Raw genomic sequence first — 16,373 nt, 5'->3', positions numbered from 1 at the left:
ATAAATCAATGAATGATAGATGGGAGGTACAGAGAGAGGGAGGGAGAGCAGAAAGTACTTAGATGCCCAAACCCTGTGTTCTAGTTTCTTTCTACGGGGCACTGGAATTTACTCTCTATATGACAGAGTGCGTGGCAGAAAGAACACTGATGAATGTAGCAAGTTTATGTTGAAAATTTCATTAAAAGTAACAAGAATATAAATAGATGTTGCTTGAATAATGAGTGGATCTGATCTTCCACTTTGTGGGTGCTCACAGCATGGCTACTGTCCTGAAAATTGAGGTGAGCATAATATAATACCAGCAGCAATATTTTAAAATTCTAGGTTAACACAGAAAACACCTTGCTTTCTTGACATCTGAATCAAATAAGATTGATAGTGGGAGAAAAAAACAGCATTTTCATCTTAAATTTTCTTCCAACATAGTAGAAAATGGATTGAAAATACCAGTAACTGCCGGGCAGAGTGGCTCATGCCTCTAATCCCAGTGCTTTGGGAGGCCGAGGCGGGTGGGTGGATCACCTGAGGTCAGGAGTTCAAGACCAGCCTGACCAACATGGTGTTGGTAGCTGTCTCTACTAAAAATACAAAAATTAGCTGGGTGTGGTGGTGGGCACCTGTAATCCCAGCTACTTGGGAGGCTGAGGCAGTAGAATCACTTGAACCCAGGAGGCAGAGGTTGCAGTGAGCCAAGATTGCGCCACTGCACTCCAACCTGGGCAACAGAGTGAGACTCCATCTCAAAAAAAAAAAAAGAAGAGAAAAGAAAAGAGAAAATACTAGTAACCAAAGTGGTAATTGGCATAAAACATTCCAGATACATTGTGAGATCCCCAAGGCATCAGAAACGACTGATCAGCAAGGAGTCCGATGGAGGTAAACAGGGCAACCACTTCAAATCAGCCTGTCCTGCCTACAGAAAATTGCCTTGTAAGGTTCTGAGACCCTTGCTGCACACACACACACACACAGTCTCTTTCTGCACCCTTTTCTCAGGGTCCTCTTGAGCTTCAGGACCACAGAGTTGCTGAGCCTACATTTCTACTGTCTCCAGGTTTTGGAATCCATCCAAAGTGGCTGTCTATTCTCCCAGGGCCCTGGTCCCTCCTGCCTGCTTATATTAAGCAACCAACTGTCAACCGTTTTAATTTGGTGAATAAAAATCTCTTGACCCTGGAAGACTGTAAGTTAGATGAAACCTGGTTCTTTCTCTGCATTGTGGCTCTGCTGGGCACATCTGGCCACCTCCGCAGCTCCAGCCCCGACCAGGAGGGTCACCAAGCTGAGACCAGGTAAGCAGGCAGGTCTGGATGCAGGACTCCCCAGGAGATCTTCTGGGGCTCCTGAATGCCAGGTCCTGGCGTGGAGGTGGTTGTGGCATGCCAGGGTGAGACTTAAAATAGTCTACACATCCTGAATGTTCATGTGTATTTTAATTATGTGAATTTTAAAAATAAAAAGATCAGTTCATGTGAGTAATTTGAAAAAAGATAAATCCTCCCCTCCCCTAGAAAGGTCAGGAAATGTCATCATGTCAAAGCAGGCAGCGGTGAATAAAAACTATATTTCTACCACGTGGGAGGACAGAAACAACCGTCTGCACCTTGCCTTGAAACTGGCTTGAATGAAGGAAAAACCTCACAGATGTGTTACTCGAGTGTAACAGAGACCCAAGCCCTCTGGAGAGTGGGGAGCAAGGTCTGAAGGCAGATGCAGAATCCAATTTGGGGTGAGGGAAGGAGAAATAGGGGAGATTTACCTCTTCAATGGCCAGGAGGTAATATGGAGCAAATCAGACATATCACGGAAGGCTTCCTGCAGGAAGGGCCACTTGCCTGGAACATGTGTGGGATTTCACGTGGTAAGCAAGGAGGCAAACACTTAAGGAGGGAGGACAGCAAAAGCCCTGTGGCAGGAGGCAGCATGACAAAAATGAGCTTTCTGAAGGTGGGGGGGAGACAGCGGAGAGAGTACGGGTGTGACAAGGCAGAGATGGCTGGAGCCAGGACACACAGGGCATGTAGGCGGTGGAAAAGTGTGGACTTCAGCCCAGGAGCTGGGGAGCTATAGAGGGGCATTTTGAGAAGACCCCTTTGGCTACAGTGTGAGGCATGAATTGGGAGGAGTGAAGTTGTGGATGATGCATGACTGTTACGGAAATTAAAAAGAAAATTAAAAACGAGAAGGCCCTAGGTGCAGCCCTGAGTAAAACCAGAGGCATCTGCAAAGTAGAGCAAAGGAGTAGCAGACAGGAGAATCCAGAGATGATCTAGGGAAAAACAACTGCCCCAAAGCAGGATCCATACTGGCAGAGTTGGCTGGGCCGTCACAGTGGAGGAGAAGGGCAGTGGGCGTAGGCACCGAGGACCTAGGCAGCATCAGCAGGAGGTGCTGTGCTTGCAGTAACGGATTCTAAGCTAAATGGGAGAGAGCTGAAGAGAAAGAGAGGAAATAGTACTTTTCTAGGAAGGAGAGGAAAGAGGTAAGATGGTAGCTGTGGCAGGAGGAAGTTGTCTAATGAAGGGTTGTGCTGTTGTTATTATTGTTTAAAATGAGATTATTTCCCTGTGCTTAAAACCCACTGCATTTTGCACCTGAATAGATTGCGTTCACCACACTTACCTTCTCACACTCCTGAAACTCCACTCTAGTGGCAATAAATTTACCAGATTTGAAGGCCAAAGGGACGAAGAAAGCTGGCGCAGTGACATTAGGGAGAAAGACAGTTCAGCAAACGTTTGGGAGAGAAGTGGATGAAGGGGTGGAAACCGGTTTAGCAAAGTGGAAGAGGCTGTGACTTGCTGAGGAGGATGCTGACAATGAGCTTGCTAGATTGTCCTCCAGAACCAAGAAAGGGAACAACATGGGCCCTGGGTATAAGAAACCTGACTCAGGAGCACAGGAAAGCAAATCCCTGGGTGCCTGAGCTGGAATCTCAGGATGAAGCTATGCAGAAGGCTCATTAATGGTCATCTCCCCTTTTCCTCCTCCTCCTCCTTTTACTGCCGCTGGGAAGCCTGAAGGGTTCGCACCAGGAGAATTCTCTCCCATCAGCTTCCTGTTGAGCCCATTCCCATTTGGTCTACAATGCTGATGTTTGCAAACCACATCAAATACTGCTGTCTCCTGGGAACCGGTAAATACTGTGGTTGGTTAGGATGGAAGCACTGGGATGAGAGGAGGCTTGTTGGAAGAGGGTGTCGAGGGACAAAAAGAGGAAAGATGACTGTGTGTTTTCGGTAGGGAAAGGACAGAGGAAGAAAGGCTGTTTCCCTAGAGAATGTGTTACATTGAGCCATGTGAAATGACCACCTGCACCGCCATTTTTAACGATTAAAATGGAATTTTATACAGTCGCCTGATAAGAATTGTACTTAAGAAACATTAAAGCTCTTCTTTATAAATGCCCTCAGTCTTTCAGAAACCCAGCAAACAAGCCCGTCAACACCATCCCAGCCTCCCTTCCCCCGACTCTCTTGTCTCTCGCTGTCCCAAACAATAAGGGAAGAAACAAAATGACCAGAGTCCTTCAACCTGAGGAGTCTAAGACAACTTCTGATCTTTGCTTTAGGACTGAAATCTCTAATTAGGAAAGCCCCCAGATGCAAGATCCTAGTTGTGGCCTTAGGATCTTGCAAAACCAGATAAAAGCAGAGGTAAATGATAAACCCAAAGCCGCCTGCCTGCAGGGCCTAACCTGTTGTCTGAAGCCCCAAAGGTAATTCAGAATCCTCTATAATCACCTGAAAATAGATGCCACTGTGCTAGCAAGAATCATCTGTAATTCATAAAGAATAGAGTTAATTCCATTCAATAAAAGTTGTGGGGACTGTGGGATGTACCAGGGCTTCATTGACTATAATGGGTACATAGGCATTTAAGGATAAATAAAAGGGAAAAAAGGAAGGAAAAAATTTTGGAGCATTATGATTTTAAGTTTAGATGCTCAGACTAACCAAGAGGAGACAAGTGGATAAATTCAGGAAAAATAACGACTCCAGCTGGGAGCCATGCAGTCGTCTAAAAGTCAGAGTTAAGGGCAATGAGCCACTTGAGAAATGGCAAGAAATGCTGGTGCCAGCTCAATTCCATGAAGCAGGAAATGACCAAGGCAGCCACCAAGACTGAGCATGTCTCTCTGCACGCAGACAGCCTGCAGCCCCCAGCCTTCCTCCAGCTTCCCCAGTCACCACCATGGGATCCTGGGATTTGTGGCTCAAGGTTTTGGAGTTCTATGTGCTCTATTGCATTGTCTGGAAGGAGAATAGTTTAGAGAAAAGCCATTCGTCATTGAGACCGCAGGCTCCAGGAACAGCAGCGTGATTCCAAACCAAGTCCACGATATTTTTATGTGCAGTTTCCTGCCACCCACTTGCCTAATGAGGGGATAACTTGGTTCCTTCTCATTTAGGGTCTACTCTCCAATACTTGGGCATGGTCTTTAGAACACATTTACCCTTTAAACCGCCTAGTGGAACAGAGGGGCATCTCTTGTTAAATTTTTCACACCCACAGACGAAAAGTGGGTTTTCTGATTTTTAATTATTTAAATTTCTAATTCTTTATTGAGAAAGAACTGTAGAATCACAGGAATTTGCAAGTATAAGTAAAGATAGTACAGAGAATTCCATGTACCCTTCACCCAGTTCCTCCAATGGTTACATCTTAAGTAACTGTAATATCAATACCAGGAAACTGACATCGTACAGCTATCGTGTGTATGTGTGTGTGATGTGTGTAGTTCTGTGCCATTCATCACATGTATAGATTCATGTCACCATGACTGCAATCAAGTTACAGAACGATTTCGTTGCCCCAAAGATCTCCCTAGTCTCCTTTATGTTTACACCCATTTCTTTCTCACCACCAGCCCCTCAGTCCTGGCCCCTGGCAACCACTAATGTTTCCCATCTCCATGTATATTATATAAGTGAAATTGTTCCTGGACCAAACTGAGCGGGAGGCTGCTATTTCTTGTGGCCCAATAGCAAGATGCAGATGAACTGGGGAGTAAGAGAGTTCTTATTTCTTTAACCGGTAATAGGGAGAAGAGCTGGAAATTATCACCAGACGAACTCAAAATTACAAAGTTGTTCAGAGTTTATATACCTTCTAAGCTATATATCTATGTGTAAGTGTGCATTCATCTAAAGGCATAAGTGATTAACTTATTTGAATCTGTAAATTAGGTCTGAGTCCTGAAGACCTTCCTCTGGAGCCTCAGTAAATTTACTTAACCTAAATGGGTCCAGGTGCTGAGGTGATTACCCTTATTTTGTCTCCTGCTGAATCACGGGGTTCCTTCAGACCCCCAATAAACTTGTTTGTGGAGATCTGGGGAGTTTCTTCAGACCCCAGGCCTCCACAATAAATTGAAGGCTCCCCAGGCCTTCAATAAAACTTGTTTAATCTTAAATGGGCCCTGTTAAGAATTCCTTCATTATTTTGTCATGCTTTAAGGCCCAGGAAAGGCCTAGGGCCAAACTCCTAATGGGCTTTTGTTACATCCCAACCTTTGTATAAGGGCACTGGTTTCTAACATTTAACTTAACCACTCAGTCAGTACTGAACTAGTTGTTAGTGAGACCCGGCCTGCCACAAACATCATACAGATTTTGGGGTTTTTCACTCAGCATAATAATCTTGAGATTCAATCAAGCTGTTGCATGTATCAACAGTGGATTCTTTTTGTCGCTGAGCAAAACTCCTTGGTAGATGTGCCACCATCCATTTAGTGATTCACCTAGTGCACGTATTTTGGCTGTTTCCAGGTTTTGGCTATTACAAGTAAAGCTGCTGTGGTCAATCATGTGCAGGTTTTCTGTGGACATTCCATGGAATTCCACAGGGATGAATTTATTTTTCATTCCACTGGGATGCATGCCCAGGAGTGCAATTGCTGAGTTATTTGGTATTGTATGCTTAATTTTTATGTAAACTCCCCAATTCTTTTCCAGAGTGACTGTACCATGTAACATTCCTGCTAGAGTGATCCAGTTTCTCCACATCCTTACAAAAACATTTGGCATTGGCACTACCTTTTGTTCTAGCTGTTCTCATAGATCTGTAGTGAAATTTCATCATGACCTTATTTGCATTTCCCTAATGGCTGGCATGTGCCATTATCCATGTGTCCTCTTCGTATCTTTAGCCCATAGTCTATTTGAATTGTTTGATTTTCTTACTGTCAAGTTTTTAATATATTCTTTACAAATTCTAGTTACGAGCCCTTTTGTCAGATCTGCAGTTTGCAAATGTTTTCTTCCAGTCTATAGCTTGTCTTTTCGTCTTTTCACCCTCTTCATAGTGTCTTTTGCAGAGTTAGGCTTCATTTTAATGAGGTCCTCTTCATTGATGTTTTTCTTTTATAGATCATGCCTTGCTATCATTTTAAATTACTTTTCACCAAGCCCTAAGTTCCCAAGATATTCTCTATGTTATCTTGTAAAAGTTTTATTTAAATGTGAAGGGGTATTTCATTTAAATATAAAAACTTCATTTAAATGTAAAGGGGGTATAAACCCTTTACATTTAAATCTATGATCCATTTTGAGTTAGCTTTTGTAATAAGTGTAAGGTTTAGATCAAGGTACATTTTTTTGCTTATGGATATCCAATTGACCCGGCGCCATTTGTTGACAAGACTATCATTCTTTCACTGGACTGCTTTTGCACCTCTGTCAAAAATCTGTTGACCACACCTGTGTGGGGCTATTTCTGGGCTCTCTACTCTGTTCTGTTGATCAATGTGTCTCTCTCTCTACCAGCATCACAGAGTCTTGAGCAATGTACCTATATATTAAGTACTGGAGTCTGATAAACTGATAGGTCTCATTATATTTTTTATCTTCAGAATTGTTTTAGCCATTCTAGTTCCTTTGCTTTCCTATGCAGATTTTAGAATAATCTTATGTATGTTCACAAAAAATCTTACTGAAATTGTGATAGTAACTGTGATAAGCCTGTTTACTAATTTGGAAGAATTGACACCTCTATTATGTTGAGTATTCCAATCCATGAATGTGGTATGTCTGTCTTTATTTTTATTTTTGATTTTTCTTTTCAGCTTTGTCTTTTTCAGCATACAAATCCTATAAGTGTTTTGTTGGATTTACACCTGAGAATTTTGTTTTGTGTTACTGATTGTATGAGATATTGTATTTTTAATTTCAGTTTCTATATATTCATTGTGAGTATATAAAAATACTATTGGGTTGGTCTTGTATCTTGCAACTTTATTAGTTCTAGGAGGTTTTTGTTCGTGTGCTTGTTTGTTTTGTCTTGTTTTGTTTTTGCAAATGCCTTGAGATTTTTCATGCAGACTATCATATCATCTGCAATAGGGACACTTTGTATCTTTCTTTTAGATCTACATGCCTTCATTTTCTTTTATTTTCTTATTGTGCTGGCTAGAACTTCCAGTCCTAGGTTGAATAGAAGTAGAGAGAGGGGACATCTTGTTTTTTCCCAGATCGCAAAGGAATGCATTCAGTCTTTCACCATTAACTGTGATGATAGCTGTGACTTTTTGCAGATGCTCTTTATCACATTGAGGAAGGTCCTTTCTATTTCTAATTTCCTGAGAGTTTTATCATAAATGGGCCTTGAATTTTGTCAATTTTTTTGTATAAATTGATATAATCACATAATTTTTCTTATTAAGCCTGTTAGTATTGTAGACTACAGGGCTTGATTTTTAAAATTTTAATCCAGTCTTTTACCTTTGGAATAAACCCAAGTTGATCATAGTACGTAATTATTTTTGTATATTGCTGAATTACATTTGCTGTATTTTCTTAAGAATTTTTGTGTCTATATTTATGAGGAATATTGGTCTGTATCATGTTTTGGTACTGTCTGTGTTTGTTTTTGGAGTAATATCCTACTTACCTCAACAAATGAGTTGGGAAGCATCTCTACTTCTTCTGTTTCCTGGAAGAGATTGTGTAGAATTGTTGTTACATTTTTTATATGTTTGGTAGCCTTTTGTAGTGACACAATTTGGGCCTTGAGGATTTTTTTGAGAGTTTATAAATTCTGTTTTCTTAATAGTTAATAGGGTTATTCAAATTGCTTATTTTATATTGTGAGAACTGTGGTAGCTGTGCTTTTCAATGAATTGGTTCATTTCACCTACATCATAAAATGTATCTGTGTTGAATTGTTTATTGTATTCCTTTAGTATCCTTCTGAGGTCTGTGGGGTGTGTAGTGATAGCCTCTTCACTCCTTATGTTGGTAATCTCTGCCTTCTCTCTCTCTCTGTTTTTCTTTTTGTCAGTCTTGCTAGAATGTCCCAATTTATTGATCTTTTCAAAGATGTACCTTTTGTTTCATTGATTTTTCTGTTTTAATTTAATTTCTGCTTTTATCTTTATTGTGTCCTTCCCTGCTTGCTTGACATTCATTTTGCTCTTCTTTTTCTAGTTTCTTGAGGTGAAAGCTTAGATTACTGAGACATTTTCTGTCTTAAACTTCAGCTTTAGTTTTTTTTTAAATTAAGAAGTAAGGTTTTACATGGTTTCAATTCAACTAATATGGAATAAAAAACTTTTCACACATGTGTATATTGTGTAAAGTTTTAGAATCCTACTATTCTTTTAAATGCCCCAATATTTAGCATTGTACTGATGGCTAGAGTGTACCATTTTCAGATGAGGACAAACCCGGAGGTTAAGTAGTTTCCTTATTACCCAAGAGTTATGGTGAAAGCAAGTCAAGAAGCAAGCCCTCTACCCTCTGCCCACCCGCACACTGTTCTTCCTACAGCAGCATCCAGCCTGTAATGGCTGCCTCAAGGTCTGCAGCTGGGGCTGTCCAAAAGGGATCTGGGTGGGCTCCATCCAGTCTCACCCACACCAACCCATGATATTCCAGATTTGAGAGTAGATGTGGAGGGTAGCAAGACTGAGGGTCTGTGATGGCATCTGTCCTCCCCACTCTGTACTTGGGCTCCAGCCAGAACCCCTGGCTCTCCACAGGCACCCTGGATGGTGGTCATCCACAAAAAAGTCAGCCCAGTGTCTTTCAGGAGTTGCAGCCTCCAAAGGGCTAAAATACATCAACAGACTTCAACTGGACAAGGCATCCCAGCCATCTTTACAGTATCCGGGGTCAAACCAGAGCTCGGCACTTACCAGCTGTGTGACTCTTGGCAAATGTATAAAGTTTCTCTGTATCTTGGTTTTCTCATCTGAACAATGGGATAATACTGGTATCGGTCTCACAGGGTTGCTATGAGGAGTAAGTGAGTCTGTATGTAGAGCTCGCTGAATGGTGCCCAGCATGGCATAAGCACTAGGTCAGCAGTACTGGCTGGCATTTGCCCTTATTGCCCCATCAAAACTCCTGTCCTCTCTGCTTAAAATCCACTGCCTTTGATGTCAGAAGAGTAAGGAAATTGGCAATTACCCTTTATACTCATTTCCACCCTCTCTCTCCATTCCCACCATAAAGTAAACCTTTTGGTAGCCAAGAAGAAGAAAAGTTATCCAACAACATTGTCGACACTTGTTCAAAAAGCCAGGGGCAGGGGAGGAATACGCCGAACCAGTCTATGCAGAATGCAAACAGGTTTGTGCATAACCACCGCATGCCATTGAATGAATGATTCAGACACAACTGGGCACTTCTGTTGCCTTACAGTTTACAGTGTGTATAAACAGTTTGTAAGCAAAGAGCACTCCTCCAGCGAGCCAGCCCCCACCATGCCCCCCAGGTGTGGTATCCACAAACACAAGAAAGATTTTTGGACTAATTTGACTCAGAGCATCAAGGCTGCTAAAAGTGGCACTGCCTGTTTGTGGAATTCATATGCAGACTTCACTATGAGCCTCCAGTAAGCCTCCGTCAAAACAGTAGAGTGGGAATTAAGAGTGCCTCCCCCAACAGTGTGTCTTCCAACCTTTCTCCCGGCTCTCAGAATGTTCAGGCTCTTGACAAAAACACATGTGCAAGAACATATTAGACCCTCGTCACCTCTGCCAGCAGAGTTCTTATTTTCCTGTCTGCTCCCACTGCATCTGAAAACCCTACATCCTGCCCAATGTAAGCCCAATTCCTCATGCCAGAATAGTTTGTGAATTTTTCTCCAGATCCTAAAGTGATGCTTCAGGTAACAACCTCTGAGTCTGACCTATGTTCTCCGAGAATGCACGGTAGATAACAATGCTCATTTCCTATGATGGGGCATCTCTGTGCAAATGTCTCCTGCCAGCTGTTTGCTGTAATAATTTGGATATTTGCTCCTGTGCCTTTCATGTTGTGGTTGAACAGCATGTTTCCCGTCACTGGCAAGAGGTTGGGAACAGAATGGAGAGAGGAGACAGGGTGTGGTTCTGTAAGAATCAATGGCTCTCTTACTTACGGGCTGTGTAGACTTCAATGAGGTCCCTTCTCCAAGCCTCTGTTTGCTCATTGCTGCAAATGACAGCAACCTCTCTGCTTCACAAAGCGGCGTGTGATGCAACCCTAGCATGGCCTCCAACAGGCTCAGAGGGCCTTCCTTCTCTGCCCCACCATATCCATATGGCCTTTCTACAACTATTTCTATGTTTAAAAGAGCTAAACCTATCCGTTTTCCCATTTATTATAAGTCTTTCATTTTGCATGTCTGTCTGCACATTGAGTCCTCACAATGCAGACGGATAGAGTGAAGGTTTTTCAGACCCTCAACTGATTAGGTGAGGCCCACCCACACTCGACTGGGCCACCTGCTTTCATCACATGGTTATGCTGAAGACAGATTGTTGAAATAGTCTTTGTTTTTAATTTAAACTTGTTGCATAATATTGGTTCTTTTGAGTGATTTTCATCTCACTTTCAGGTCGTTTGAGAGTTTCATCTTACTATATAATGGTTGAAAAAGGAAAGGAAGTCATCACTTGCCCAAGGTGGTGGTGAATTCCCATTCTGTTACCAGCCAAGGGAAGGGATTGGGGGGAAATATTTCACCCAGAAAAGTGCTGTGGTTGTTTGAGTTTGCCTTTTTGTTATTAAGGGTACTAATATATTTTTCATCAACAATGACTTAAGGCCCCTAGAAGTTCATGAACCTGGCCTGGGTGTGTGCTTCCCACTCAGATGTGCTGTGTAACTTGCACCTGAGTGTAGCACAGGCTCTCCCTGGGCAAGATGTAACCCGGGAAAGGAAGGAGAAGGCAGAGCTCAGAGCAAGCAGAAAGCCAAGCAGGAGACCAAAAGAGGCCTCAGGGACCATGTTTCCGTCTTCCACAGAGGGACAGACACATTCCCTCCCTCTCCAGCAAACACACACATGCAAACATGCAGACACACACATGCACACATGCAGACACACATGCAAACATGCAGACACACGCATGCACACATGCAGACACACATGCAAGCATGCAGATACACACATGCACACATGCAGACACACATGCAAACATGCAGATACACACATGCACACATGCAGACCCACACGTGCAAACATGCAGACCCACACATGCACACATGCAGACACACATGCACACATGCAGACACACATGCAAACATGCAGATACACACATGCACACACGCAGACACACACATGCACACACAGAGACATGCCCACACACATAGACTGTACACACCACACACACACATACCACACACACACACAACTAGTTATGTTCCTGAATATTACAAATGTCATTACAAAATATGAAATGTTCAAAGAACAATTCCCAGTGCCTCACGCCTGTAATCCCAGAACTTGGGGAGGCCGAGGCAGGTAGATCACCTGAGGTCAGGAGTTCGAAACCAGCCTGACCAACATGGTGAAACCCCATCTCTACTAAAAAAATCCAAAAATTAGCTGAGCATGGTGGCGGGCACCTGCCCCAGCTACTCAGGAGGCTGAGGCAGGAGAATCGCTTGAACCTGGGAGGTGGAGGTTGCAGTGAGCCAAGATCACACCATTGCACCCCAGCCTGGGCGACAGAGCAGGCCTCCATCTCAAAAAAAAAAAAAAGGGAACAATTCCTGAAGCTTCTGATGGTTCCTGCTGGCTGACCGTGAGGTTGGAGATGGGGACACATTAAGGATTTAATGATGGGGATACAGTGATGTAACCACCGTGGAGCCACAGTTGAAGTGCTGGGACTGGGCATTGGTAGACATCTCTGTCACCAAATGAACACGCCTCCCTAAAGAGCTCTGGCAGTAAGTCAAAGGCTTCATTTGGGTCAAGACAGGGTTATTGTAAAAAAAAAAAAAAAAAAAAAAAAGCCAAGTTTCATTCTACAAATCCACATTGGGGTCAATATTTTAAAGCGATTTCCCCCAAGTTCTGCGTAGAGCAAGCCGACAGAGAAGAAATGGTTCTAAGATAACTGGCGAGGCACAGATGGACTGACCACAAGCCACTTGTCCCCAGTGCAGTCCCGCGCTCCCTTCTACCACAGATATGGCTCCCTTCTGGCCATATCTGTGAGGTTCTGCCCTTTGCCTGGGGCCACTGCATCAGTCAGGGCTTTCCAGAGAAATGGAATCCACCAGAGGTATACCTATAGCACACACAAAGGCTTTATTATAAGGAATTGGCCCACACAGTTATGGAGGCTGACACATCCAATGTCTACAGATCCAAGGTTCCAGTTCCAGTCCTAAGAGGATTCTCCTAATGAGAGACTTCTAACGAGGAGAGTGTTGGCTTTTTGTCTTCAATAACAGGCTATTCAGGCCCTCAACTATCGGGTGAGGCCCACCCACAGTAGGCAGGGCCATCTGCTTTCCTCAGTCTACTGACTCACATGTCAATCTCATCCAGAAACCCCCTCACAGACACATTCGGAATAATGTTTGACCACATATCTGGGCACCCCATGCCCCAGTCAAGTTGACACATGTAATTAACCATCATAACTATCTATTAGACCTCACCTTGCAGGGGGCACTCCTCCTCTGGAAACCTTCAGGACTCGAGGGGTCAAGCTCATGTGTGCAAACTGTGACCAACACACATTTTCCTGAGAAGAGGGCTCAAACCAAAAAATAGCATGCGTGCACATTGATTCAGATATTGACTGTCTGTTGCAGCCTTTGTGCTAAACAGAGCTAAGAGTAGAGATAGTGCAGACTAACCCAAAAACTTGGGGAGGCACCCTGGGATCCTGGAAGCAGAGGCTGGGAGGGCAGAAGGGAGGGAGAAAGGAGGTGCATTTATTCAGCTCTTCTGAGACAATTCTACTCTCCTGCAGGGCACTGGTTCTGCTGGAGAAAGGGCTCACTTTGAGTTCAAATCTTAAAACTACATGTCCTTTAACCATGCTGTACCTGCTCACCAGGCTGTGGACACGAATTTGTTGGGAAAGTGAATGTATTTCATTTTTTAAATTAAAAAGCATGTAAGGTTATATTACATAACTATGATATGTAATACATTTATTCAAATCATATTTAAGTTTGCAGCCACATGATTTTCAAAAGTGTACAGATATAACTCATAGTATCTTTTAATTTTATTCCCATAAGCCTAGATTTGATTTAAAGTCTGAGTGCAAAGGTAGAGAAATTTTTTAGTTGTTTAGTACCTGCCATTTTATTTTTCTCCAACTTTTTTCAAAGATACAAAGAAAGGGAACAGATTGTACAACCCCTTTCCTGTATCCACCACCTAGAACCAATAATCACCAACCTTTTGTCATATCAGCTTATGTGCACGTACTGTGCTGAACAATTTAAAATAAATTTTAGACCTGAAGACATTTTACCCTTTAATACTTCAACAGCACCTCCTAAAATTAAAGCCATTCTCCCAAATAAACATTACACTATTATCACACTTAAAAACATTAACAATAATTCTATAATATCATTCAGTATCCCCTCCAATTTGTAATTGCCTGCAAAATGTTTGTGTGTGTGTGTGTGCGCGCGCTGATTTCTCTGGCTGGGAGTCAATCCGCACTTGTACTTATTGTTATACTTCTTCTTTTCATCTGCTCTTATACCAGAAGAATCCTTCACCCTTTTCCTTGACATTGAGTTTTTTGGAAGCGATCAGGCGACTGACTGCAGAACGCCCACACTCTGACAGTCCGGTTGTTTCCCATGGTGTCATTTAACTCATTGCTCAAGCTCTTCCATTTCCTGTAAACTTGCAGTAAAGTCTAGAGGCTTTGCTATTGATTCAATTGAAGCATCTTTGGCAAGCACACAGCAACAGTGATGCTGTGTGTTTCTTTTGCATCACATAATGCCAGGCTGAGCCAGTATTAGTGACAGTGAGTTTGATCTTCCTTTAGGGTACAGCCAGATGTCTCCATTAAAAAAATGGAAAATGGAAAACTTTTTTTTTTTTTTTCCAATTAGCACCAGTTCACCTGCACACTTTCACCTAAGGGTTTGACACCCACTAGTGCACACTGCCTGACTTAATTATTTCATTCAGGGTTACAGAATGGGGATTTCCTCATTCTCCCATTTCTATGTTTATGAACTGGCATTCTTCTGTTAAATTGCTTTCACTTGTGAACCAGGATGCAGGGGGGAGACGTACTCAACAGAATTGTAGGGAGGGCTGTTTCTCTTGAGAGGAGTGGTGAGAGAAGATGGTTTCTACGGGGCCATGGAGGACTCCTTGTCAGAGTCTAGTGTCTGAGCTTTGAGGCCCAGGAAGAGGACAGCAGATGGGGGTGGGGCAGTGGGTGAGTGAGAGGCCCGTGTGTGGGGAGACCCATTGAGGACAGGGATCTTTAGGGAAATGGAGCCTCACTGAAAGAGGAATTTCAGTGATGCCATGGGTCAGATCCCAGGTCTCTCTTCGGGAAACCCGCCATAAAGCATGAGAGCCACATTACTCCTCAGGGCTTCTGGCCTCCAATTCCGGAGACTAGTTTTGGAGGCATCACCACACCTCAAGTTTGCTCTGTTATATCAGGGTAACTGACTGTCTCTAGGAATGGAGACTTGGGTGCCGGTTAAAACAACCCTCAGCCACTACCGTAGCAGTAAATTTTTCATCATAGGAAGCAACTAATTGAACAAATGTGTGAATGAACCTATTGACCGTTTTGGTAAGTATAGACACAGTGGCCACAGTATGCTGTACTGTTATCCCGGCTGGGACCAATGCCAAAGGAGCATGTTCCCTTCTTTTCTTGACTTGATGCTGTAGGAGTCCAACAAAGGGAAGCACATTCAGGCCCACATGAAACTTGGGACAGAAGTGGCTTCTCAGAGCCGTACACCAGACACTCTGAACAAGCTGGAAGGCTGCAGTGCCAGGAGACTCCAGAGTAACACAGGCAAAATGGCATAGGCGAAACGCTGGGAAGTCCCCCAGCTCCTGAGGGCCAGAGCCTCTAGGGCCGGCAGCCTCAGCAGGCAGGGTCACTTGCCTGCTTCAGCTCAATTGCTGAGGGCTTGCGTTTCTCTGCAGGGAACAGGAGTGCCCCCGACTTCCACTCTTAGTGCCCTTCACCGCTCAAACTGCACCCCAAATAAGCATATGCACCCTGCTCCAAGGGAAGGATGCGCTGGGCTCATCCTCTGGAGGCAAGAGGGCGAAAGACAGAAAGTAACGAGCGGCCTTTGCACAAAGAATCCTCAACTCTCTGCAGCGGCCCCTGCGGCCCCAATCCTGCCGGCCCAGGAATGTACAGTCGGATGACAGGCCTCTCCTTCCTTTTTCGTCTTCTTCCTCCCGCTTCTCTCCTCTCTCCTTTTCCTTCTCCTCCTTTTTCTTTATTTTTTTCCTTTCTCCACAAGCTTCAAAGGTTGTTTCTGTATTCGCTCAATCATGGCCTTTGCCATTGATTGAAAATGTGGCAGTTCCTTCTTTGGGAATTCTTCTGTTTGAAGCCTTCATATAGATTTATTATTATTATTATTATTATTATTATTGCCACACAAAAGGGGCAAATCCGTGTGAGGAAGGGGGTCGCGTGGGGGCTGAGATCCGCCGGCTGCGGGTCTAGGGGGGTCGCTGCTCTGTGCCGGAGTGGGCGCTGGTGCACCAGCAGGGGCTAGGGGAGAGTGCTGGCCCGCCTGGAGTCCAAGTCTCTGCGTGCCTGGGGGTAGAGAGCGGAGAGGGACCAGGCAGGCGCCGGAGGGGACCAGTGCCCAGAAGGAGGAAGCCCAAACAAAAACGCTGTCCGGCGCCAGCCGCCCACCTACAAGCCCAAGCCGGTGGTTGGCCAGTTACAAAAGGAAATGGTCAGGATCGGGACCAACGATAATGATAGTATTAATTCTATTAAGAATCGGCCCAAACAAACTCTCGTTGTCAGCGCGGCAGGCGCCCGCCCAAGCCCAGACCTCCGACCCGGTTTCGAGCCTGTTCCCGCCGGGTCGCTGGGCGCCCAGGGTCGGCACCCGATGAGGGCAGGGTCTAGAGGCCGGCCTGGGGACAGGGGCCGAAGGGCG

General features: G+C 44.1%; 1 protein-coding gene across 1 annotated transcript in view; it reads left to right on the top strand.

The window, feature by feature from the left end:
• Positions 1 to 15,156: 15,156 nt before the first annotated feature.
• Positions 15,157 to 16,373, top strand: part of LOC105516027 (chromosome unknown open reading frame, human C9orf47) — a 3,690-nt gene continuing 2,473 nt past the window's right edge. Inside the window, 3 exon segments of the mRNA XM_011948032.1 lie at positions 15,157 to 15,244; positions 15,926 to 16,310; positions 16,312 to 16,372. Of these exon segments, the coding sequence (XP_011803422.1) occupies positions 15,157 to 15,244; positions 15,926 to 16,310; positions 16,312 to 16,372 (534 nt within the window).

Source organism: Colobus angolensis, unplaced genomic scaffold, assembly GCF_000951035.1.
Source record: "Colobus angolensis palliatus isolate OR3802 unplaced genomic scaffold, Cang.pa_1.0 Scaffold272, whole genome shotgun sequence".
Taxonomy (NCBI): domain Eukaryota; kingdom Metazoa; phylum Chordata; class Mammalia; order Primates; family Cercopithecidae; genus Colobus; species Colobus angolensis.
This window is presented reverse-complemented; position numbering and strand designations above follow the sequence as displayed.